Source organism: Ixodes scapularis, unplaced genomic scaffold, assembly GCF_016920785.2.
Source record: "Ixodes scapularis isolate PalLabHiFi unplaced genomic scaffold, ASM1692078v2 PGA_scaffold2__306_contigs__length_199485367, whole genome shotgun sequence".
In the NCBI taxonomy this organism is placed as follows: domain Eukaryota; kingdom Metazoa; phylum Arthropoda; class Arachnida; order Ixodida; family Ixodidae; genus Ixodes; species Ixodes scapularis.
The window spans coordinates 16,131,965-16,156,035 of record NW_024609857.1 but is presented as its reverse complement, the minus strand read 5'-3'; the positions used below and the strand labels follow the sequence as shown (position 1 = coordinate 16,156,035).

The window sequence follows — 24,071 nt, the reverse complement described above, 5'->3', positions numbered from 1 at the left end:
GTCAATTCCAGACATGAAGCTTTGAGGCTCTCCGGCGCGGGCCGCGGCGCCCGAACACACGTGTGCTGGGCTGTACACGTCTTTTTTTTTTTTGTCTTTTTTCCTTGGGCGAGTAAAAGCCAAAGTCCAAAGTCCACTCGTCAAACAGCGTCCACCCACACCTTCTCCAATTTCCGGTCACTTGAAAACTTGTGAAAAAGCACCTCTGTGTTACGCAGCGGGTTGTTTGAGCAGCCCACAGCGCTACAAGTTGCACTCGGCATCTATCGAGGAACAGCTGGGCAGTCTTGGGCGCTCCGAGTTGCTCGCTAAAACGAGTCTTGGAGTCCTCACAAGCAAATAAACAAAAGGCTATACCGAAGCTACACAGGCTACAGATAAAAGTAACGGCTAAACACGCCAATCACAAGCCGAAGAAGCGGTGGTAGCGGCTCAAAAAAGCGCACTCCACGCAACGCCCGGACCAGAAGAAAAAAAGAGAACGATACTGACATCACGGCCCAATGTTGCTTTAGCCATAGGCAACCCGCTGGCCGCCCACTAAGGAGCAGCGGCTCGCGGCGGGTCGCATTTTTATTATCAGCATTAGTTGAGAATGCGGCGTCCCACGGACGTAATAGTTTGGCTGGGGTCGTATTTTGTGTCACTACAGCGATACCAGTAATTTATTTCATCTTGAGTTTTGGCCAAAGTTGCCCCTTAACAGTATTATAATACTGAAAAAGACATAATTCCTAACCTAATGTGACAAAAACTAAAAAGTGTCTAGGCAGGTACTGTATAGCATTCCTTTTTCAGAATAAAGAAGGCGACTTTCTTTTCAATGTTTTTTTTTTTTTTTTAATTTTTTTGTAATAAATCAATCTTTCGCATAATTCTCCTCCTGGTTCAGCGAGACCTAAATCAAATTAGGACAAAGTATTTTTTTTTTTACTTTTTCTTTACGTTTTTATTATATGCAGGCAAAATCTAAAAAATGTACCGTAAAATACCGGAGAAAAGCCCAGTTAAAATTTAGAGATACTAATCGCAAAAAAATGGGGGATGGGCGCTAGTCCGGTCATCAATTTTACATATCAATCTACTGTGCATATTTTCTCAGATCTTAGAAATTTGGGAATGGGCGCTTAATGTGGAATGGGCAGATGCGCAGCGTTCTACGGTATCGCTTTAAAAAGTTTTTTTTCTTATTTTATGCAAAACAATTGTAAGTTTTTACAAGGAGAATTAGAAGCCCATAAAAACAAACCTGTTTTGGGCATGTCGAATGTTTGATGGAAAAAATAAAAAAAGTACTGTAGAGCCCCAAAATATGACTTGGTTTGAGAACAAGCAGCAAAGCATTGCTGGGTGCAGTTTACTCACAGAGCTCCTCTCGATCCAACAGACTGGGTCCTCCGCCAAACAAGCCTTTGAAGAAACTCTGTTTTGGTGCTTCAGGCATCTCTTTGTTTAGAAAAATGGTTCCCAACATCTCCTGCAGGTTGGCACTGCAAAAATAACGCCCCTGTCACTACATTCCGTCCGAGTGAATCTGTTGTTGAACTATCACAAGCATTACTCTAGGCCCTTGAGTCTAGGTGCATTCGCAAGACATGTAAACTTTGATGCTCGCTGCTACTAATTATTACACTTATTACAACATTGGTATCACTTCAAATGGTTGCCTCGTTTAATCCAAAAGGTCAGCAAAATGCTACCTCCGTAAAGATGAAATACAGATATTGGTCCCGCTAGTGCTGTCGACAAGCCTTGTTCATGCACGAGAGTACACTAACCATATTTATCCAAATGTTGTGTGCAAATCAGTACCTCCTCTGCCAAACTGAAGTAAACTCGACTGTTTTATTAGGCTAAAAGAATAAAGCTAATGAGCGGGTCTACGTAGTGTACTTCCGTGTCAAGAGCGACCAGCTCACCAGAAATCCGAAGAAATGGTAAACTTCTGCAGCTCTGATGGGGAGCACAAGAACATTCCATGCCCATTCTTGCTAAAGCAAAAAGTCCTGGCAATTCTGTTGCAGCAAGAAAAAGAAAAGAAATGCACAGTTAAGGAAATCCTTATTGCACCAATTGATAATAGAATGCGCAGTCACTGAATGTGTGAATAAATTCGAGCCAGTGCCAACAGGCTGGAACATGAAAGAAATGCCACGAGGGTAAGTTGACTTATTTAACGTCTTGCACAGTCCTCTACCAATAAGACAGCAGTAACAGCTGGCTCTATGAATCTGCGCGCTACAACTACCCTAGATGTCCTGCACCAGTTATGCACTGACAACATGAGCGTATGTTAACACGAACGGCCTTTTGCCGCTCGTGCTACGTGCAAGACATTGCACGTAGCAGCAATAAATAGGCTAGCGATGATTCAAACTTATGTTTCATACTTCTGGTTAATTCAAATTTAAAAATTTTGGTTGTCCCACTATGCTTTTAATGTATTCATAAGCCACTTAATTCGAACGGCGTTTTTATGGATTTCATACTTTTTGTTCTCGCGGCCCTGTTGAGTGCGCTTCTTTCCGAACAATGGCGCACTGCAGTGATGCAACACCCGTGGAGCTTGCTTCCTTGCAGTGCACCAGTGCTCGATGAGAAGCGCACTCAACGGGGCTCAAGCGGGCACAGATGAGCTATGAAAACTGATACCAGGCAAAAATTTCCATAGCAACTTGTACGAACGCTGCGACGTGGCAGCATGGCATAGGCCCACGTCACAGTGTCCACGCAAGTTGCTATGAAAACTGCCGCGCCATGCCCATTTTCATCACTGATGCGTCCCTTGCTTGATAGTCGTGCATTAGGCAACTTCTTGGCCTGATGAACAAACTTAATTTTGTTTTGAGTTGTCATCTGCTATCTCAGCAGTCCACGATAAACAACATCTTTGAGGGATACTATGCCATACATTTCACGAATGTTTTATGTGTGGCATACCTGCTTATCATCAGTAGGCCTATGCACAAATATCTGCTTTGTATGTGTAGCCATTCATATGGCGAATCATAATGTTATCTTGCATCATATTTAGATAAATTTCTAATAATTCAAACTTCTGATAATTCAAACAAAATTCGTGGTTTCCTGGAGTTCGAATTAATGAGAGTCGACTGTAATTCCAGTGTTTCGGCCCAGACAGTCAGCTCTCCTGACCGGCTAAACCACTGGCTTTCTCGGTTGTAAGAAATAGATGTAGTAACAAACAAAAGGCTCACCTCATGTCAACTAGTGGCAGGAAGTCCATTTCATAAAGTGGCTTAAGGCTTGGAAGGCTGTACACAACAATGTTACCATTTGCAATATAGCAGACCAGGCATGCTGTGTCTGGAATGCAAAAAAGGTGCATTTGAGGTTAAGTATATGAACACACTTACTACCTATTGGATTTTCACAAATATTCTACTATTGCAATAAAAGAAACAAACTGGAGAGATATTTGTGAAAAAAAATATATAACCAGGTAATTTAAAACTACTAAACACCTGAGGCCTCGCCAAAATACTTGAGAAAGGGTATTTCGGCGTTTTCTTTGTGGTCTCCAATTTGCCTCAAAACTGACCAAATGCACCACAAACATTGCTGAATTAGTAACCTGAATATTAATTAGGCCAGAATAAATTTTTATTTGCAGAGTAAATTTACAATTTTAATCCTCATTTTTTTTTTTTTTTTTTTTTTAGATTTTTTACAGGCAACCATGAAAAAGTGATGCCAGTGCCAGGTAGGGGTTCACTCTTTGAACTGTAGAACATTTTCCCCAAGTGATTACAAGCAGTTGGAAGGTGTCAAATGAATGCTTCGAAAGCTCGCTCCAGCACCCGCGCAGCAGCATGAAACAGTTAATGCTCGCCATATACTTTGTTTTTTAGGCTGCCCGCTCAACCTGCAAGCCTGCCTGCCACCGACGTCACGGCACTGAAAAGCGCAGGTATATATATTTGAATGTTGGTTTTGGCCTCAGCTTCATTTGCCGATTTCAGAATAGTAAGTAATTTTAAATTTCACGATAATGAAGAGCATACCAGAGAGGGTAAAGACTGGGAATTCGGAAAATATAGTTAGTTGGGGTAGCTAAGAAAAAATATCCGGAGTACCCCTTTAACGGGACGTTGAACTCCCAAAGAACATTTTTGTAAAGTGCCTGGATGGGACATGTACAGTGCAATCCACTTATACCAGATATAACGATGTACCGCTTATAACGATCAGTTTCTAGAGCTTCAAAACTAGAAACAGCCAGCGTCTAGTTTAGATAATCGGTTATAACGACTGAATTTTTGGGTTTTCTCATTATCATAAGTGGATTGCACTGTATATCACGAAATGAAGTATTTCAAAATTCTTTTCCAAGTCTAGATATGTATTGCAAATTTTGGATGGAAAAGAAAGCCCCGTTCAAACAACCCAGGGCTCAATATTTATTCATATATTTGAAGTACCCACCAACAGCCAAAGGACTGAACAGTAGTGCACTAGAGCTCTCAAACTTCTCTATCTCAGGAAACTCCCGTCGCTTTTGATTTATGTCCCAAGAACCCCTCCCAGTTTTGGCATTGCTGCCATAAAGCAGTGGAAAAGTCTACGGCCCCCATTGCCGTAAAAGTCTACAGCATGTTGTTATGCACCACTAGGTGGCTCGGATTTCCTAAAATAATACTTAGTGAAAAAAAAAAAACAAAAAAAAAAAACGCTTCACTAAGGGGCAGCAACGGTCAAGGAAATTTGGGAGTTTGGGGAACCCCTGAGGGGACCCAGCTCGAAAACCCATGCACCAGAGCAATTAAAAAAAAAAAACGATCTTCTGCCAGGCAGAAAACCGGCTTCCAGTTTCCTTCCTCCCACTCCCTCTCGCACTTTTCTCTCCTCCTCTCCCCAAGGGCATGCCTTAGAGCTACTTCCCACAGAAAGGGAAAGGGTCTCCTTTCTTGAATGAAAAGGGGGGGGGGGGGGGGATTAAAAAAAGAGTATACTCCTTGCTGGCTGCTCGTGGCCAGTCCACGGGCCACGACTCACCGATGCTCTTCATGGAGAGCACCTCCGTGCAGACGACGAAGGAGGTCTCGGTGAGGGTGGCCTTATACAGGCAGGTCTGGGAGGGCAGGGCAACGATGCGGGCCTGCTTCTCGGAGGCCAGGACCGCAAACTGGGCGTCCCGGGGCTCCAGCGACTGCGAGCTGGTGGGAGAGACCCGGGCCCGGCCGCCGCCGCTCAGGGTGGAGCGCAGCCGCCGGTCCTCCCGATCCCTAGAGTCCGTGCGGTCCTTCCACTGCTCGCTTGAGGGCAGCATCAGCAGCCCGTTGCCGTCCAAGAACGAGATTGACAGGATCGGGCCTTTCAGCCGAAACATGCTGCCTGCAATGGGACAAGGCAGAGGGGACCCTGTCAACGCGACGGCGGCGCTATGGCATTTGTAGAGGGTTTGTCTGCTAACGCGAGTGAAGAATGCGGTGTGTCTGCTACGAAGTGCCGTTTTGCAGACGGGAATGAAATGAGAAAACGCTGTACTTTGTCTGCTACGAACCGAGCGCCATGGCAAAGCGAGATCGGATCCGGGCTTAAATTGCAATTGTCCGCTATTTTGCATCACATGCTTCCGTTTGCAAATCTCGAGTTGTGTCCTCCGCTGCCGTACACGAGCTGACATCGACCAGTGGACGAAGAAGGACTAAGGGCAAGCTTAGCTTAGCACCCGAGAGGCCACAAGACCTCTCTCGCAATTTGTATGCTGGCGAGACTTCCTAACCAAAATACCGCCCTATTGCAGACGTGCGATTGGGTCAAAAATGTCTCATTGGCCGATTACGCTCGAGCCGTGGTGCTGCCTCCGATCGGCGGCCAAGAACGCTCTTGCCGCAATCAAAATCTGACCCCTAGAGCAAGTCTTTGACCGGCACGTTCGACGCGTCCTCAAAAGACGTCCCTCGATTTTTCCCCCACACCGCCAAAAGTATTGTGCCGTTGCCTGCCGAAAACCTGGCAATGGCACAGCTGCAGAGCTGGTGGCTCGCTCTGCAGTCAGACGGTCTACGGGAACCAAAGCAGACGCGAGAAGGGACGCCGCAACGACATTGTCTGCTCATAGTTTTCACCGGCAATCCTACTTCCAACCACCGGGATCGCGACATCCAACCACCGGGATCGCGACATTTAACAACACGACGCACCGGCTTCTGCGATGCAATTTGTTACAACTTTGGGAATGATTCCAGTGCATGGGTCGGACAAAACATTAAACACACCAGCCGAAGATCCATTCAGGCACTGCAGCCTCGGCGACTTCGGGACTCCGAAGGAATTGTGCGCACCGGAGTTTCGGCAACGGTGGACCGACCCGTCACTGACCCCACAACCCATTGCTGAATCTCGAGATTCGACAGATAACATAAGAACGCCACGTAAGAACTGCAGAAAGGCTCGCCCACAAGAAACTCGCCTCTGCCCAACGCGTGGAGGCACGTCGGAGTTGGGCAGAGCTTTGTCTTTCAGAGCATAAACCTTCAAAGGAGGGCACCGAAAGGCACTCCCCTCCCGCTTAGAGACGTCAGAAAAATGGTGTGTTTGTAACGAGGGGTGCATTCCACTTTTCATACATTTAAAGGGCCACTGAAAAGAAAAAAATCTGTTTTTTTAAACAGCCTGATTGGGACACGCGTGTCAAAAAATAAATTTACGTGCAAAACATTTTTTTTTTTTTAGAGCAATATTGACGGCACGAGATTTATTTTAGTTGCGTCCGAGCTATGCGCGCAAAGTCCATGACGGTCACAGAATGGTCATTCACTCTTTGCACCACAACAAGATGGTCATACACTCTCTCCACCTCAATGTGATGACCACAGCTTCATACCTCTCCTCCACGCATCCAAAATGCCAAGAGAGAAAACGAGTGGAAAGACGACTACCGACTAAACTGCGTTTCGCGCCGTCAATATTGCTCTAAAAATTTATTTTCCATGTAAAATTAATTTTTTGACAAGCGTGTCCCAATTAGGCTGGTTAAAAAAAGCTTTTTAATTTCAGTGGCCCTTAAATGCGGTGCACTTTACAAAAAGGAGAACTTCCTTGTGTTCATTGATATGCTCTGGAGAAGCGGCATAGCGGGAGCTGCTCACAGTCACACTAACTCAATAGGTAGTATGATTCGGACGAGTAAGAGTTTGTTGCGCCGGGCACATGGTCGGGTGTTGGGCGTAAACTACCCAGCTCTGCCACGCACCCACGCCCCTCCCTACCAGAAAAGGAAACAAAAAAACATGAGCAGTACACTCGTTTGTTTCCCGCTTCATGTTTATTGCGCGAGGCTTCTTCCGGCACTAGCATGCACCCTTTTGTTGTACACGTGCAGAAACCCTTAACGTTAACTTGGCCATATGTCGGCACAGCATAAACAATGTGTATAAGTAAATTGTAATGTCCCGGAGACTCACCGCTCGGAGATGCAATTACAGGCTGCTGGTGCCTAGATTCATTGGGGACAGTGAGCGAGACAGCAAGTACAGATCCAAGGTGGGTGCCAACCCAAAGGCTAGGGGAAGTTGATGTGTCTGGGAACAGAACGGAGCAGCAGTGAGCAGACAGACAACCAGCAACGGAGAAGGAAAGCGGGCCCTCCCGATGCCCATACCCACCACTCTTTCGACAGAAGGCTTCGGCAAAGCTAAGACAGAGGATTGCCTCCGAACTAATGTTCTCTAAACTCGACATGCTTGAGCTTCGGGACCGTGAGAAAGAACTGTCCAGCTTATCTGGAATGAAAGAGAGCCATGGCACTTAGGGCTGCACTGTGAGGGCTGCTCAAAGGTAATAGAGTACGTAGTGACTCGGCAAATAAAATGTGTGCTGCACGACACGGCTATCGTAAACGCGAAATCGGTGCTTTTTCGCAAAACATTTGTACAGGGAATGTACAAAGACCAAATATTGTTGCCAAAGTCTGAGGACCTTCCAGCACCCTACCATAAAATACCGAGCATGCGTCCATGTTTCAATAAGTGCCCATTCGCCACTTCTGAAACATTTAAAAGGACACTAACAGCCCAAAAATGCTTTTTTATATTTATTGCAAGGCAATTTAATATAGTGTCTGGAGACTACCCAATCAATATTTTGCTGTAAAGTCACATATATTTCTAATAAAGTAAAAAAAAACTTAACTGCTTGAAACCGAAACACGAGTACGGGAGCTCATGGCCGTAAATCACGTGGCTACACCACACCAAATTGTTTTCTTTTTTCTCCACTTCTCTGGTATTTCAAGCAGACGATGACGATGACGAACTTGCATGAACCGTTTGGCGTGCGATTGTTTCGCACTTATATCCCTTTTGTTCCATGTTCTCTGCTTCAAGATCAATTGGCCGGTACCACGAACGACAGTTCTGAAGTAGCGACCCCACGTCCGTCGCAACGTTGGTTCGTTGTGCGCCGCTTCGCATCTTCCAGCCCGCGGTACGTCACCATATTGAGAAAGACGTCTACACATACTTCCTGTGATCCATGCAACATTTTTTTTTTCTATCAACATATCTGCAGCTTTTTGGAGGCCACAAAAAAATGGGGTTCATATTCTTTTTTTATTTTTAATATTAAATGTGCGTCTTAGATAATTCGTGACTTTGAATATATTTGATACATGTAATTTGAACACCTTGTAACCATGGAAACGAGAGTGAGCGCGACTGAAACTGGCCAATTCTCCACCGGCAGTTTTCGGGCGGAAATAAAAACAAATTTTGAGCCGCAAATCGTGTTCTGGGCAGTTGGGCTTTTATAGGACATGTTCAAATAAAAACCTCAGCGAGCATAAATACACTATTGTTTTCCTTTAAGCAAAAGACACATCAAGCTCCCACCCCAAACTTCTAAGCACACCTATAGCTAACTGAGATGCTTCTCCACGTCAGCAACTTTACCAAGCATACAGGTGCAATGCAATAAAGATTGACACACAAGCGTCAATATACTAAGCAGTGAAGCCCACGCTACCTTGTGCCCCTTCTGCATTTTTGCTCTCAGACCTAGCAAGCACCCATCCCCCAGTTTTACAAAATAATCCCACTTTTTCGGCTGGGCATTTACTCTGTATTTTACGGTAGACTGGTTGTTCTTAAGAGAGCCTTTCAATGATGCGAAAGAAGTGGCAAAAAGCTGCAACCGCTTGTCTGTGTTGACTGTGTTGCACCCTACACCGTGCCATGGATGCAACTTGCTGATAAACCAGCCATAATATGGCTAGCAAGAGGTATCAGTTGCTTTTTATAGGCTGTAGCAGTTTTTCAAACAGTTGGCAACATAACCTCTGTCAGATAAATTGTTTTGTAAAAAAAAAACAAGAAACTTTTTAAAAAACATTAGAAGTTAGCAGCCACGATACAAATGAAATCATTTTTTTTAATTCTCGTTAAGTTATTAGCACGAAATCAAAAATTTTAGGAGTTATAAAAGTGACGTTGTTAACTGTGTTATTGAGATAGCAGATATGCCACAGAGAATAGACTAAAAAGAATATGATCTTTATAAACACTAAGCACAATACTTTGCATAACCTATAGTAGTAACACAGATAACATACCAACACACTCTAGTCATGCTGAACAAGCATCGACACAACAAATACACCATACGTAGTCGCTAGCAGTCACAAACATGCCATTGCACCAAACAAGCCTAACGACATACAGACGAGACCGATTGCTGGTCAGACGTATAGAAATGGCCCAATGGGTTTTGCATACATGAATAAATTAACCTGTGCCACAGGCTCAAGTAAGAATAAAACAGCGGTTGAGTATTAAGAGTTCTTCTCGAACTCGAAAAACTAAAGTTGACTCACTTAAACATTTACTTAAGACGCGCAGTGTGATTAGAAGGGACCAGAAGTTTATAGACAGCACCAGCTGCCATGCAACATACATACATAGCGAGACCATTCGGCAGAAAATGTGGTCTACACAAAAGTGAATTCGGTACTATCAATAGTTCACGACTGATAGTATCAGATACCATCTTCGGGAACTGGTCATTAGACAGGAAAGGTTTTCCACGGAATTAAAAAAATTTATCGGTAGCTGCTTGCCGCAAGTGCATGTTTTGCTTTGGATATGTTGCAAAATAAGAAATGTATGGATGCCCCTCCCATAAAGCCATCCACTCTTTCCTTAATAAGGTAAATGCTGGAGAAGGCGTGAGTGGAAAGCAGGACAACCAATCAAGGCAAGCAGACAGCTTTGTAGGAGCGGCTTCTTTTCTTCTTATGCTGCAACAGACTATGGATACTAAGGACACCATAGCATGCATGCGACACAAATTACGAGCACAAAGCTTGCAATGGAGCAATACCCAGTTTCCCCAGTTGAGGTCACAACACCAAAAGTGCCACACAAAGCCTAGCTAAACATTCAACCTTGTGCAGTAAGACAGGTGTGGCATACCATCTCGTTGATAAGCCACACTTGGAGACTTCAGACCTTGTCGTTCATTTCTAGGTGTTTGGGGGTTCCCTAACGAGAGAACAACACTTACAACTGGGTTTTCATGTGTGCGCACCATTCAACAGACATACATAAATGCAACTGTCTGACTTGAGCAGCTTGCTCTAGTAGTCTAGGTATAACACCCATAACACCCCCAATTACTATGTTTCTGCAGATAACACTTTGTTCTTAAAAAAAAAAAAAAAAAAAAAAAAAAAAAAAAAAAAAGAAACACAAATGTCGTATAATGTCGGCAATATTTTTCCGACTCAAATTTGATAAAAACAAATTTAGTTTCTAGTAATTCAGTAATACAGCATGCTACAAAAATGTTTTTGCTCATCTTATCGTCAGTCAAGTGGCTATGAATAAGGCTAAAATAGACATCACCTAAAATAGTAGCAATTCACTCTCACACATACACTAGGCAGCATGTCAGTCCAAGTAAAGTGTGCCTAATGCTTAGGTACATGACATTTCAGTAATACTATAGGATCACAAAGAAACAGAAGTCATTTGTCCAACGGTAGAATGCGACTCTTTGCATACAATGCTGAAATATTGCATGCCACTCTGAAGCCTGAGCTGTCCCAAGTGTAGAGCAAGTAACTCTAGAAAGCCAAAGCATCTAAAGGACATGAGAACCTGTCCCAGTAAGAGCAAGATGTCTATGAAACTTGCTAGCAAACAGAGTGCAAGTCGGGGCCTGTCGCCCCTCACTAAGAATCCCGCAACTGGCGTTGCAGCAGCATCGGTGCAACTGTGCGCCAGGCCCCGAGAAACTAAGTGAGAACATGGGCAATCTCAACAGCCACCTGATAATGTGTTGAAACATGGAGGTTCCTCAGTGGAAACCAAGTTGGGGAGTTTCTGAAGTTTGCGTGACTTAGTTCGACGAGAGTCTGCCTGCCGCCGAGACTGAGCTGACTGGGCCACTGCCATCGGACTATTGCAAAGACCGTTAATCTAAGGGGACAAATGCCAGGTCAAAGGTCAATCAACACGCACTTCAACAATCAACACTCTGCCAGGACACAAGGAAACATATACTCTCTCAGAGTGCACCAGCAGTACCACAAGAAATCGTACAGATGGCAGTTCCCTACTATCTAAAGAGTTAAGTAGCAAAACACAATGCATCTTGCACCAAACAAGCAGCTGAACTTTGAGCAACCCAGGATACAGGCTAGGCTTACCCAAGACAAATTCGGGTATTTCCCCTGCACTCTTATAGTAAGTTACAAGTCAAGAAGGTAGCGGCAAATGCCACTCAAAGCGTTTCATATATCCCTCCACCACCTCCGCATCCAATAGCGTCCCATTGTTTCCGTGACGTCGTGGCCAACGTGGGACAGGGTTTTGCCTTCCTGCAAATATTTGCTTTATCTTTCGACTGTGACTTAGCATTGTGGAAGCCACGAGAGGGAGATTAGAGTTTTCCCCCTCCGATGGAAACAAATACAACTTAGGTTCCCCCTCCGATGGATACAAAGGCCACTTTCAGGGGCTCGGTTCCCTCTCCAATGAATAGAAAGGTAGCTTTCTTAAAAAGTGGGGGTCGAGGACAAGCTGGCATCACTCTGTAGCCATTATCTATTCATTGAAGCAGAACAAGGGGCGTTTCCAGTGAACTCTTCTTTCGACTGCGGATGGATTTGAAACTGGCGCATCACGCTTGTGGGAGGAGCTTCTCCTACCTTCTTGACTTGTAACCGACTATAACAGGCTTTGCGCTTTCTTTGTGCCCAACTACCTCTCCAATGTCCATTCTGGCACACTTGTATGTGCTACGAGTGACATCACTGATCAGTTTTAGTGCCACAGGAGAATGCTTCTGCACATCATGGTTGAGCGTAATTACAGTCAGCTCCTCGTAACCATTACTACGTTCCCAGGGTATTCAAATTTTGCGGTTTGCGTGTGCATGAGAAACTAAATCTCCGAGCCCTCTGCGGCAACAACGTGGGGCACTCTGAAAGGTGTTTCCCCGTGACCAGCACCAAGACCGAAACAGTCCCTCCCCCCCAGAGCCGTAATGTGAGGTGCTACCTACCTATAGACCTCTGTCCGAGGGTAACAGGAGGGCACACAATTAGCAAGAGCAGGAGGCAGTATGTGCAACGAGGGAGGGTGCAAGTCGACAAGGAAATGAAACAAAAAAAAGCACACAAAATGCTGGTAAGTACACACCACACGCACCACTGTTACTGTGGGTCGCAACTACAATGTGGCACAACGTGTCTCTACAAGCTTGGCGGGAAAACAAGGCCGGGTTTCACTGGGGATTACGGTGGGCTTGGCTGGTACATAGTCTGGGGTGAATGAGCAGGGAACCTTTGGGGAGGCTACCAATTGCCACTGTCTGATCACGAATGCTTCTGGTCCTGCCGCAGGATGAGATATATATGCATCCGGTAGACTGCAACCACTACGCACGTTCACACTCTCATCGGCCTGAAAGAAGTGCTTCTCCGAATGCAAGTCAGTGCACCATGGTGATGCAGTGGTGCACTTACCTCAAGCATCAAGATTATTTGCTCAATCGGGCTAGCTTTCAAGGATGTACGAATAAAGCTGTGCCAATATGAAAACTGTGACCCATTTTGAAATATATTTCAGTCTAAAGGAACACTCCAGTTTTTCTACAATGCAGCAGGTGTCTTAGAGAAGCACCCTTTACAGGAGGTAGGCACACACATATTTATTCCAACGTGCCTCTACCGGACTCTCCAAGACCAAAGGATTATGCAGACTTTTTCATAGACGAATGGGGCAAATAAAAAAAGACCACCAAAGATGAGGCATGCCCTTACTAAAGAGACGACTATAGACACATATAGCTTCCCATGAAACAATTTGTTGAGAGGGATATTTTTGTAGCTAGATCTAACAAGGAATGAAGCAGCAAGCAACACTGAAATTTCAGGCCAAAGGTTCCCCAGTCACACAGACGGGCACACAGGTGTCATGCTGATAAAAGTTAGAAACATTCCCGTGAAGATCAAGCTGAAGGAGTGCAAAGGGACACCCTACTAAGGGTCAAAAGCTAAGCTTTTGGTTTTCGCGGAGATGCGACAACCTCAATCGCGTCTTGAAAATGCCGCGAAAATTTCATTTCACCTTCATGGACGAACGTGCTAAGAGAACAAAGATGCTAGTGTAATTATTGATCATGCTGATAGTGACACAGCAACAAGGCCAAAGCATGCTGGATTACTTTTCTAAAATTAGGTATTAAGGAAGGTCATATGGGAACTAATGACTAAAAATACACAAAGAAGTGCTGAGCATAACCACAAGAATGCAGTGCAAGCTAGCACAAAATTCACAAAAAGGATGACACCAAAATTGTAAAGGAAAAATGAGAGATCAGGTGATATTAGAATTGACAAAACAAAAGCATATCTTCAGCTGGGACTGCAATCGACAAAATACTATTGCTCCACCAGGGATGCACAACAAAAAGTATGGTTTTTCTTGACCTATAAACACTGCAAGTTAGGCTATGTTCTTTTTTGTGAGTTGTTTTAAAATTCCATAAAAAGAAATTGGCTGCCAAGAGGCTTATTTGCTAGGCTGCCATTAAATAAATAAAATGACAAAATATTAAGAGATCCATACAGAGTACAAAATATCCATACAGAGCACAAAATTGTTAGAAAAGCTGGGTTAAAGTGAATGACATGCAGTACAGTGTGAAAAATACATGTACAGTCTCCTGCAATACGAAAGACCCACTGGGGGCGCGTGGCCAAGATCGCGGGGGTGCTGCACGCTCTCCAGGTGATTTCATTCCGATTCGAGGGAGGACTCTCACCCACAGCTCAACCGGGCCCAAACGCGCTTAAAAGTGTCTGGTATCGGTATAGCGGAAGAGCGCGCTTGATCGGCGTCGTGCCCAGAGATGTGCTTTCGACGGCTCGAAACAAACTAGTCACCACCGTTTTTAAATACGTTGGCATTTATTGCCCCAGTGCATAGCCGCCCTTTGTTCGAACGATCACGATTCAGACGGGATTGGTTTCCTGAGGCTGCAGCACGGCTCCCATCGTGCTCCTTCGCTTCTCTGTTAATTTGCTTGTTGCACTCACTTTTCCTCGCTCTTGCAGGGGATGTGATGGTCGCGACAATGCGCATGTGCCATCGTGCATCTTCAAAATCGTTAGGAAGCACGCGCATGCGGGCTTGGTCGTTGCGTCGTTTGCTAGCTCACAGCCACTTTGAAGCTGCGCTCGCATTATAAAATTAATGCAACTACAGATATCTAAGTGGCACACACAATGTTTGAAGGTTCGAGAAGCTTCCTGCTCGTCGTAGTTCAGTGCAAGTCCTACATCTCGCAAACGCAGAGCGAACAGCAAGCGGACCGTAGGCGGCGTTCGAGAGAAGCTATGGTGGCTGCATCCAAAATTGCCGACGCCCGGAAAAACGGACTGGCTCTCCAGAGACAAAAGTGTGCTGGCCGCTGCGAGGTTGGGGCTCCCGTCCTTCACTGAGTCGAAACCCCCGAGCCAAATGCTAATGCATTTCGTCGAGAATAGGCGTAAGGACAGCGGCAATTTCAACATAATTTTTTTACCTGTTGTGCCTGGTGTAAAATAATGAAACAGGCACTGCCAAATAAACAAATATTTATACCCGGATCCTACATTTAAAAGATAAACTGTGTCGAAGAGCACGTTCGTTGGTTACAGGGATGGCACAGATCTCGTGCTTTAACAGTCAGAATAATCGCCTTGGCTCAGGCCGGTCTTTCTCGGACAGCAATTCCGGTGTTAGGCGGCACGACGGCGTGACACTGACAAACTGCTCTCTGCCGCAAAACCGAAACCAGAAGCTGATAAGCGTGGGATGCGCTTTAGCTGAGCCCCGAGCGAGTGCTCCCCTTGGTTTCGAATAGAATCACCCGGAGTGTGCGCAGCGCCCTCGCCAGCCATTGCCTTGTCAACGCGCTCCAATCGGGTCTCTCCTATAGACTACATTGGTGCATTTTCTAGATGTATACCACACTGAAACGACTACATACAATGGTACCCTAGTACGACAAGCACAAAGGAAGCCAGCTTACTAGTCTAGTGCAAACACTTGCAGCCTACAGTTACTGTATATCTTTGACAGGCACCAGCTGATGGTGGTAACAAACATTATCGCACAGCAGCCCATCGTTAGGTCATGTGCAAAAAAATGATATGAAATACTGCTTTGCAAGAAAGAGAAACAAAAACCTGACCTGGTCTGCGCTTGGTGAGCGACAGCGCTCCTGCTCCTGGAGGCTATCATTCGTAGGCAGTATTGCATTCCGTTTCGGTGATCGTGCAACCCTCTGATATGGGTCAGAGGAACCTGAAAGCATTAATTTGACATTTTTAAGTGCCCTTCTTTTTTGTTACGAGCAATACTGAAATACGCAAATTTTTCACACATGCCTGCATTCCTCACTTGTAAACACAAATAACAAGGATGAATATAAACTTTCCAATATAAAGAACTATATCTTGATGAAAAAGAAAACATCACTGGCAACATATTTTGTAGTAATGCATTAGTAATATACTAGCATCATAATTCAAAAATAGTTTTGCTGATGAAACGAAATCTAATTATAAAGACGGTTATTTTTGGCTTACAAGTTCTGCGGGATGAAAGGCTTTTAGGAAGTGCACAATTGATGATACCACCTACAGATGGCACTTTGCACTTTTTTTTTCTCACTCAAACAGTCCAAGATGGCAGTTTCTCTATGTGAAAAATTTATTGGAGCTATCCCGGACACTGTCACTAATTAGAACACCCTTACTTCTCTCCATGACTTCGCTCATAGAAAGCTTAGCACTTATGACAAACCTCGACTACCATATATTGCTGCGTATAAGTCGGCTCCGAATACAAGTCGACCACCCTAATTTCTGGCCCTCTCAATAATTTTTTTTTTTTTTTTTGCGAGTAACGCAAAATTGATTAAAAAATGTTTATTCACACACGGTGCACGCGGCACACATAAGAGGCCTTAGGCCTCATAGTCGTCATCGTCACTGGTCAACACAACAACCCAGTCGCTGCTCTCTGTGTCTTGAGGGTCACTGGGGCCGGTCGGGTGAAGCAGCGCCGAGATGGAGCACTTTGAAAATGCTTCGCGGACCATGTCGGCTGGCAGTCCATACCATGAGGAAGGGTGGCAGCTTGTGGCTGTCCGCTGTACAACACAGCATGGCGGTGAAGCGGTTGTGCTCGTTGCCTGTCGTCAGCAAGCGCACCTGCCGCTCTCCCTTCTCCGAGACAGTCCTCCTGCTGGACATATCGAACCAGACCGGACTGGAGTCTGGTCGGCATTGCCGATCTGGCCAAGCATGCAACCGTTTTTCGTTCGCAACTCGGAGACGTAACGGTGAAATTTCAGCCGCTTCTCCTCGTACGCATCCAGCAGGTGCTGACACACTGTTTCGTTTCTGTCGATGTCCAGCTCGATGGCGACGGCGCGTGCCTTTCCTTTGATGTCGTCGTACGACACACTCAGGCTCTTCGATCGTTGCTTGTGCACCCATTCTTTCACTGCTTCTTCAACTGCTGGGTACTGTTCGCGTTTGGGACCGTGGAACGACCGGCGCGTACCAGCACACGCAAAATGCTTGTCCCGCTGCTGGCGCCATCCGCTTACGCACTTTTCCGAGACTCCAAAGTTGCGTTCGGCTGCAACACTGTTTTTTTTCTTTGGCGCACAGTATCACTTTGCATTTAAAAGACGTGCTGCACTGATGGTGTGGCTGCGGGGGCATTCTTGTTACCACTGAGAAAATCAACAAAGGGAAGTTTGGAAGTGCAACTGCCGCACCGCAAAACGAGCATGCGTATGACTGATGGAGGCTCTTTTACATTAACTGTCTCAAGGAGCGAGCTGACGTCATCAGTTGGAAGTGTGAAAACGCCTCCTAGTTTCCGCATTTTCACCTTCGGTTCCATTGGCTTGCGCGCGTCGACGGGGCTCCCACTCGCTGCTGCGCCACGGCCTCGGAGATCCCGAAGCGCGCGCACGCTAGTACGTAGCAAACGGCAAAGGGTGCGGACGAGCAGACGACAAGGGAAGCGGAAGAGCGGCTTGCATGCTTTCGCATTCAGAACTCATACGAAATGCTTAGGGGTACCTCGAGCTTTTTTTCTTAGCCTTTCTTCCTTGAATATCTAGGTACAAATCCCCTACATTTTTCCCCACAGAGTTCACATTTCAGTTTCGCAAGCAGCAACCAATGTGTTTCTTTATCGATGGATGATTTCTATGTTGTTTAAACATATTATTAAATGTTAAAATCTGTTTATACTTCAGAAAACAAAGTTTCTTGGTCGTTGTCTTTGACAAGTAATACAAACCTATCCTTAAACCGCGAAAAAGTCCCTAGGACCTGCATTCGGTTGCTAAACAGTCATTTCTGACGTTTCCGACTCGCAGATAGCCCGACTCCGCGTATTGGTAGATCACTCGGCGTATTAGTCGACCCCCCTAATTTCAGATGCTCACTTTCTAAAAAAGAAAGGTCAACTTATATGCGGCAATATATATATATATAATATCAATGCTAATGTGTTTTTTTTTTTTTTTTTTGCAAATAACATTTATTTTTTGGTCATGTTCAATATTTTGTGAATGATTACTTGCTTTTTAAAGTGTTTTCTTCGTGCTTGCTCTTGTTAATTGCATCGTTAAGCAATGAATCAACTGTCCATGAATGAGTATTTTTCCCCCCTATTGTGTAAGTATTTATTCCATTTTGTTCAGGCCTTGCATAAACTGTGTGTGCATGATTGTTTCCTTTGCTTTGTTTAAACACCTTTCCACCTTTTTTAAAGCCCTGTAAAGGGCTAAGAGTATCAATAAATAAATAAAAAAAAAATTTATCTGGAGAGAGTTTTTTGCTTTGCAAGCCAAATGAACAATGTTTCGGTTGATCCGACACATCTCACCCAGTCTCTTTTTTAGAAGAGGAATCAACTTTCTTCACAACACATCACTGCCTTGGCAAAGTTTTGCACTGCCGATCAGATGAAAGCGCTCTTACCGTACAAGTCAGGAGTGCCCAAGTTTAGCACGCATGTTTTTGTAGACAGGTCAACAATGACTAATCCACACTCATTGCCATAGGCTAATCTGTAAAAAAAGAAAAGATTTGTAAAAATTCCACTTAGAACCACGATTTCATTTTGAAAAATCGTATGTGTCCTTTGCCTTTTCTGAAATTTTCTTCTTTACCACGACAAACATTTTCCCACTAATTGCTTCATTAACAAGATGCCTTCTCGACTTAGCGGCATTTTCCAATGAAGCGGCACTGGTAGTTAACCTATACTCTGTGTCACTAGTTGTCTGCAGTACAGGCGAAGGCGACGCCAGGCAAAGAGAGAAAGGGCGAGCACTAGGAAGGCAACAGGGGAGAGGAGCGCAAGAGGAGAAAGGGAGAGCACTAGGTATGTTAGACAGAAGAGGGTTCTCTCCTCTTCCCCAGCCTTCCTAGTGCTCGCCCTTTCTCCCCTCGCTGGCATTGCTTTTGCTGGCACTGCACGCAACTAGTGAGATGGAGTGTAGTTACACATTTTTATTAATCTATCCAAAACGTATGGACAGTCATTTAATGGTTACACATTCCTTGTCACGTGTAGGGCGAAACCACTGCAGCCTCAGTGGTCTGCTATTTTTCTGCAATACAGCTGTGCACATGGAACACCACGATAAAGGGCAACTCAGCTCAATTCCGAAGATTTCGGGATAATGAGTGATTTCGAATTAAAAAGCCCTAGTAAAAGACACTACGTCATTTGCTTCGCGAAAAATGGGATATATATTTTTAAATCTAATTTTAAACACGAGTGGAAATCGAAACCGAAACTTCGGCTCCGTCCGGCAACATTGGCCTCGGGCCGCCAAGTACATGGCCATCACGTGGTACGAGAGGTCACGTGATCCTCGGCCCAAAAACGGGCGGGATGGGGGCGGGCGGGCGTGCGGCAGGCGCGAGTGTCGTCTGCTCCGCACTCTTCGCCACGTTTTGGTGTCTACGGCATTCGACGACGTCTGCACAACTGCGGCATAAGTCTGGGACTCTGCGCATGTGGTGTCCATAGTGTGGACGAAACTCCAAGAGGCAATAATCACAAACGGTGAGACGACGACGGTGGTTGTGACGCGGAAGACGGCGGTAACGGCGGGACCACGGCGGGCGGTTGGTCTGCTCCCAAGAAGCGCGCTGCGCAGGCGTGTACGTCAATCACGTGGACACCGCTGAGCGCCGAGAGGCAACGTTGCTGACGTCACGCGCTACGCTCGATCGGAGAAGTAAAAACAAGCAAAAGGGGGCCATGTAGATGGCGTTTAGCTCAATGTTGGCTCCGCCCATGCCGTAGCCTTGACTGCGCTGTTGGTTGCGCCTGAATTCGCCCGCTCGAGTCAGCCGATTTCGGCAACTTGGTGAGTTGCAAAGTTTGCCGGACCGTTTAAGAAACATTTAGAAAGAACTGTGTCGTAATATTTGACGTGTGGTCTTCTTAGGTGATACTGAAGAGGACTGCATTGTTTTTTCAAAACAAAAAATGAAGCGGAGTTGCCCTATAAGTAAAAAGGCAGGCACGTATATTGCCATTTTTTTTAAAACGTGTCCTGTAGCAAGCCTCTGGCTATAGAAAGCATGTGTGATGTTCGTCCCCTAAACTATCACCTCTACATCCAAAAGCAATTCCCTATGCCAACATATGACTAGGAAACTTGGCATAAAGGTTACACTAACTTTGCAGCAAAATACGATTAAAAATTAGATACACAAGGACAAAGAAAGTGACACATCATTCCCAACGACTCATTAATCATACAACTGATTAGACTTCAATGGCACAAAAGAAAAAAAAGGTTGTAAAACCTGGAAAACTAGCTACTTCAGATAGAAAAGATTTTTCCAACTGAGAACATCGGTAGTCAGCAGAATCCGATGGACTGGATGGAAAGGTGGATGAAAGCAGCTGAACCCCTTCAATACGAACAGAAATTAAGGAAGAGGAGAAGATGAGAGCATACAGGGATGTCAGAGCACTGAGCTCTGGTTGGAATGATTAATGGGTAGACAGAAAGGCTAGCTGCCTTTGTCTTTACTGACAGTTCAAATGCCTAAAACACAGGCTTCTGGCATTCAAACAGACATTCCAACCACAGTTCGACGCTCTGAAGTCCACAGATGCTCCCATCTCCTCCTCTCCATCACCTAGCCAGTGCCCTAAACGCTCACACCTCAAACACACTACCTTGGAACGCATCAGACAATGGCGAGGGAAGCCCCTCTATCCCTTCGTTCAAGCATTGTCTCTCAGAAGTCCAACGCATAAAAGCATTCGGGGTTCTGAAAACCGTCCCTTTCCGATAGAGGGGGGAAACCAGCAACGCAAGTAACGACGACGTTGTGGAGAAAACCAGCGCAGGACAAAGAAGAGGCACAGGAGGAGCAACGTACAGATTGTATGTAGAGTTGACGCTGAGGGAAGTTATGTGACCCGGCGTCTCTCCACGGACCCACGGAAGCATGCACACCAGGGACGGCTGGAAGCCCGTCCCCCACTTCTGTGGCCCCGTCTTGACGGTCAGAGCGGTGTAGTGCTCGGACCCGGCCTGCAGTCGGAGAAAAGATGGCGGGGTAACTCGTCTGAGAATGCCCCTTGACAGCGCTGAGGCTGCGAGGCGGGGTCCATTGTTCTGGCAGGATGGGTTTCAACAGTATGGTGCCAAGTATATGCATCAATCAGTTGAAGGACTAAGTATAAGTAGTACATGTCTCAAAAAAAACCTCGCGGCACTACAGAAATCTATAGTGACAGACAGTGAGAATTCACAGGGAGGACCTTTGGCTGTCCAGCCTTTAGCATGAGCTTTCAATATTCCGTCTTACAGATACATCTGAAAACTCCGAGAAACACCTGCTGGTAAAATTTTGGTCAATTCGAATTTATCTGATGAACTTAGAATTTTGATGTGCCAATCCCCCCCCAACACACACACACACACACAAAGGTATTTTACAATTAATGGTTTAATCAGCGCATAGTGTCAATGGCCCTGGGAAAATGCCACCACACTTTTGTTTCCAATTTCGGTCAGGACAACAGGTCTTCATACTTTCGGGTCACGACAAAAGTCACCATTTATATTTCCAGTCCGGGTCATCCTATTTGTGCTTTAGAGGAAGGAGAGGTTGTGCTGTTGTAAAAGTGAAATCTATGGACCATAGAAAATGCATAAAGTAGAGAAGAGGGACAGCTGAAACTTCCCTATTACATGCTTTACCACTCTACCCCGTGCGGCCGCGGGTAGGTGGATGAGATAGTACGGAATGAATACAAGCTTCCCAGCGACTACCTCCAGGGGTTTATCGATATTAAGGTATCAAAATTTATCGAAGCAACACATGTGTGCAATTTTTGTAGTAGGACAAATTAGTATTGCCAGTAGTAATAGCACCAACGCCAAATACAATTGATGGAAAAATTAATTGATACAATCATTTTTTTTTGTCCAGCGTATGTTTACATTTGGATATTATTTATTTATATTTAATAAGAAACACTGCGAAATTAAACTCTGAATTTCGGAGAATTGGGAATCAAACAAAAATAAACTCCGAAAACACGGAACCCCAAGTAATGCGATCTTCTGAAAATTTCTATGGGAAAACGGCGGTCGACGATCTCTCGAATACATGGAGCTCTGTGGCACCGGAAACCGAAAACAGGCGAAAAAGGGCCCCATTTTTCCAATTGACAATTTTCAGAGAATCACTTATCGCTTTTGAACAAGATATTGATTCGTGCTTAAACTTTGCCATCTGGTTCGAACCTCTAGTGCTACCTTTGGGCGGAGGATGAGCGTTCGGCGATGCATATTTTATTTTCGCAATAAAAAAAAAACACTGCAATTTATTTTTGGGGGCACGCTGTACATGTTAAGCAGAGATGCCCTGGCTCTAACAACCTGCGTAAATTGTACATGACTGAAGATGTTTGCATATAGCAAGAATATTTATAAATCCCCTTTATTAGGTATAGCTGGACATCTCTATAGGTTTAATTTTAAGTCAAATGCGTCGTTCACTTGCCATCTCAATGTAGGCATTCGACTTTTGGAGGTCACAGTCAATAAATACAGTTAAATAAAAATGAACTTATCCTAGAAATGGACAAGTGGAAGCTTGGAAATGACCTTCAAAAGTTCAGCTGGCATTTCGCTTAAGCATGTTGCATTAGTGAAAGGCTTAGAGCGGCAGTTCTCTAACCGTTGTCCACAGGCCCCCACGGGTCCTTGGATGTTTGGCCGAAACCCCTATTCGCTTTAAAAACAAAATCTACTATTTTCACATGCCTACTTGAAATGAAAAATTCAATGTTTTACACAGCAAAGCCAGCAAGTATGCCAAAATAAATCAAATTTTGATTCATAGCTTGCGCAATGTTCAACTATCATCAACAACCACAATGTCGTGCTAGGAGGGAGAAAGAAAAACGTTGGAAGAGCCCGAGGCCAAAGTGCTCACCTTTTTACAAGTTTCATCCAAGGCACTAGGGCAGGAACCTTGCTGAGACGACTGACGCTGATACTCGCACTCCGGGGAACAATCGCCTTCATCGTCAACCTCGTAGAGTATGGGGGTCTCAAGCACCTGGACAACAGGATTGACCGATTCAGTGGTTGCTTTGGTTTTAATGGCACAAAGACTGCCAAGGTCAACTAAGAACATTAACTACAGTGGAGCCTCGGTGATACACCCCCAGTTAATATTTATAAAAACTATGACGACATCAGGGGCCCAACGTTTCAAAACCTGTTCGGCTTCTTCTTCGGGGGCAACTATGGAGGAAAGGAGCCGCAATCTTCTTTTCCCTCTATGACGGAGGCAAACGCGCACGATACCTTCTTCCTCTCTGGCCGTTTTTTGATGACACGTGGTGGAGCCCAGTCACATACACAGATGGCAGTGTGCCAAGAGCCCTATTAATGTTTGTTGACGTGGTCTGAATGTGCCAAGATTCAAGGAAGAGACTCCGGCGAGGGTTAGTTTCAATGTCCAGGATGCGTGTCTAAAGAAAATCAAGGCGGTCGTCATTTTTTTCACAGTGTTCAGCAACTGCGCTGCGCTCTTGATCGAAGTTGCACACATCAGCCTTGCGTTGACGAATCTGTTCATAATACTTCTTTGTTTTGCCGATGTACGAGGATGGGCACTCCCCGCAGACACCACACCTTGTGCTTTCTCTTTAGGGGGCCGATCTTTTGGTCGCAGCATAAAGCGTCCAATGGTTGAAATTGGCTTGTTTGGTTTGAAATTTGGTTTTGGGTTTGAAATTTGAAATTTGGTGTTTGGTTTGGAATTGGTTTGAAAATCACTAATTTCCAATGGCTGGAAATTAGCGATTTCCGTGCCAGCGCTTCACTTGTTACCTTGATGAAGGGGACACTGATGCGCGTGGTTGGCCGGCGTTTCATATCAACTTGCGACTGGCAGTGTTGTCAACTTCGGTTTTGACAACGGGCAATGTGGTGTATGAAGCTGCCCGTATATCCGTTCTTCTTGAGGTCGC

The 24,071-nt window shown here is 45.1% G+C and overlaps 1 protein-coding gene across 2 annotated transcripts in view; it reads right to left on the bottom strand.

The window, feature by feature from the left end:
• The window catches only part of LOC115326716 (syntaxin-binding protein 5), a 51,239-nt gene that overhangs the window by 4,261 nt on the left and 22,907 nt on the right, over positions 1-24,071 (bottom strand). The window contains exons 16-27 of one of the 2 annotated variants that reach the window (XM_029987637.4): positions 23,027-23,152; positions 20,957-21,111; positions 18,524-18,612; positions 15,706-15,818; positions 12,529-12,538; positions 10,434-10,502; positions 7,632-7,748; positions 7,431-7,547; positions 5,017-5,355; positions 3,219-3,327; positions 1,920-2,015; positions 1,366-1,490 (exon numbers count right to left, since the gene is read on the bottom strand). In XM_029987637.4, coding sequence (XP_029843497.3) covers positions 1,366-1,490; positions 1,920-2,015; positions 3,219-3,327; positions 5,017-5,355; positions 7,431-7,547; positions 7,632-7,748; positions 10,434-10,502; positions 12,529-12,538; positions 15,706-15,818; positions 18,524-18,612; positions 20,957-21,111; positions 23,027-23,152 — 1,465 coding nt within the window. The remainder of the gene's footprint in view (positions 1-1,365; positions 1,491-1,919; positions 2,016-3,218; positions 3,328-5,016; positions 5,356-7,430; positions 7,548-7,631; positions 7,749-10,433; positions 10,503-12,528; positions 12,539-15,705; positions 15,819-18,523; positions 18,613-20,956; positions 21,112-23,026; positions 23,153-24,071) is intronic. The other variant, XM_029987638.4, reaches the window with a different exon arrangement.